The sequence below is a fragment of the Rutidosis leptorrhynchoides genome, chromosome 4 (assembly GCF_046630445.1).
Source record: "Rutidosis leptorrhynchoides isolate AG116_Rl617_1_P2 chromosome 4, CSIRO_AGI_Rlap_v1, whole genome shotgun sequence".
Taxonomy (NCBI): domain Eukaryota; kingdom Viridiplantae; phylum Streptophyta; class Magnoliopsida; order Asterales; family Asteraceae; genus Rutidosis; species Rutidosis leptorrhynchoides.
In genome coordinates this window covers 618,366,382-618,368,011 of record NC_092336.1, presented here as the reverse complement: position 1 = coordinate 618,368,011, position 1,630 = coordinate 618,366,382, and the positions used below count along the sequence as shown (strand labels likewise).

At 33.4% G+C, this 1,630-nt stretch overlaps 1 protein-coding gene across 1 annotated transcript; it reads right to left on the bottom strand.

Moving 5' to 3' along the window:
- Nucleotides 1–703: 703 nt before the first annotated feature.
- Nucleotides 704–1,234, bottom strand: LOC139904105 (pathogenesis-related protein PR-1-like). Its single transcript, XM_071886038.1, has one exon. The coding sequence runs from the start codon at nt 1,232–1,234 to the stop codon at nt 704–706; it is 531 nt and encodes a 176-aa protein (XP_071742139.1).
- Nucleotides 1,235–1,630: the final 396 nt, after the last annotated feature.

Genomic DNA, 1,630 nt, shown 5'->3' with positions numbered 1-1,630 from the left:
GACAATAAATATGGGACGGAGGGAGTAACATTCATCACGAAGTGTCTTTTCTAAATGTTCATATTTTCGTGTGATCTTGATGCCAGAAAAAAAAAATTCAAAAAAACGAAATTTTTTTTTTTTACTTCCCCCCGTTTCCCCCCGATTGGTTACTTCCCCATTGATCCTGCCTATATATATATATATATATATATATATATATATATATATATATATATATATATATATATATATATAGTTTTTCCTATTTTATTAAATAGTTTTTACCAATCGTTGATATACGTCTCACTTTATTAATTGAGCATTTGAGTCTTTTCTCTTGACAAGACGAAAACTAAAACAAAAAATGATAAATAATTACTTTCACGCTTATTACAAATTAATCACATAACTATTTTGGGTCTTTCCTCGACAAAACTAAAATTAAAACAACAAAGATGATAAATAATTACTTTTTTAATAATTAGCTATGTAATTAATATTAATCAAGGGAGAAAAACCGGCGCAAAGCCAGGTCGCCCAACTAGTTTTTATCTAATACCACAAGTTAGCTTTTCTTTAAGATTTTATATAAATATAAATGTAACATGTTTTATGTACAAAGTTAATTTTGTCCCCTCTTAAGCAATACAGTCATTTATTTATTTGATAGAAACAGTAATGTTACACATAATGTCTACCCAGAATATCGTAAAAAACTCGATCAATAAGGCCTCTCGCCGATATAATTCCCCGGAGGAAAATAATTACATGTCATGAAAACACCTCTGCCTCCAAAACAAGTTACTCTTGCACATCCAATTCTTTTGGTATTTTTCCACACAACTTGTGTATAATGTCCACATTCCCTTCCCCCACCACAAGAATTAGAGCGATAGTTATACCACCGTTTCTCCGCCACCCATGCCACCGCTGCTTCCGCCGGGGTCCACCCATCGCCACTCGCCCAAAATATATTCTCCCCAAAAGGCCCATTCGAATGCTTTAATAAACAATCTTGTCTTCTTTGTCTAGCATACATGTCAGCATACTTTGCAAGCCCTGCGTCCCACACTAGTGGTCTCATATGCAAGGCTGCGCGGGCCTTGTTTTGTGTAGTTAAGAATTGATTAATGGCATTGACTCGAGGTTGAGTTCTTAGTTTTTGGTGTGTGATTGCATAAATAGAGTTTGAAATGAGGAGAGTATGAAAGAAAAGCAAGATGATTAAAGGAGCTAAGTTTGGAAACAACATTGTGAGTTTGGGTTTAGGATTCCATTTGAATTGGTATGATCAATTGTTGGATTTATATTGAATATTAGTAAAAAATTTAATAAAAAAGTAAGGAAATGGTTGTTGGGTTTGGAGAATTTAAGGCGCAAATGAAGGTGGCACCCATGTTCGATAATGATTACCATTTAATTTTTTGTAAGTTTAATGGAGAATATAAGGGTTGAAAAATCGCCGCTTTTAATCATTGTTAATAAAATATTCTCATCGAAATTAATTAATATGTTGTGCCAATAAGTTGAGATAAAATTCACGCGGCTTTGGAAGACTAATGTTTCGAGTACATTAGAATGGTGTACATTCATGTTCGATCACTAAATATTTGACTCGATTCATTCTAAAAGGTGTCTGGACGGGTGG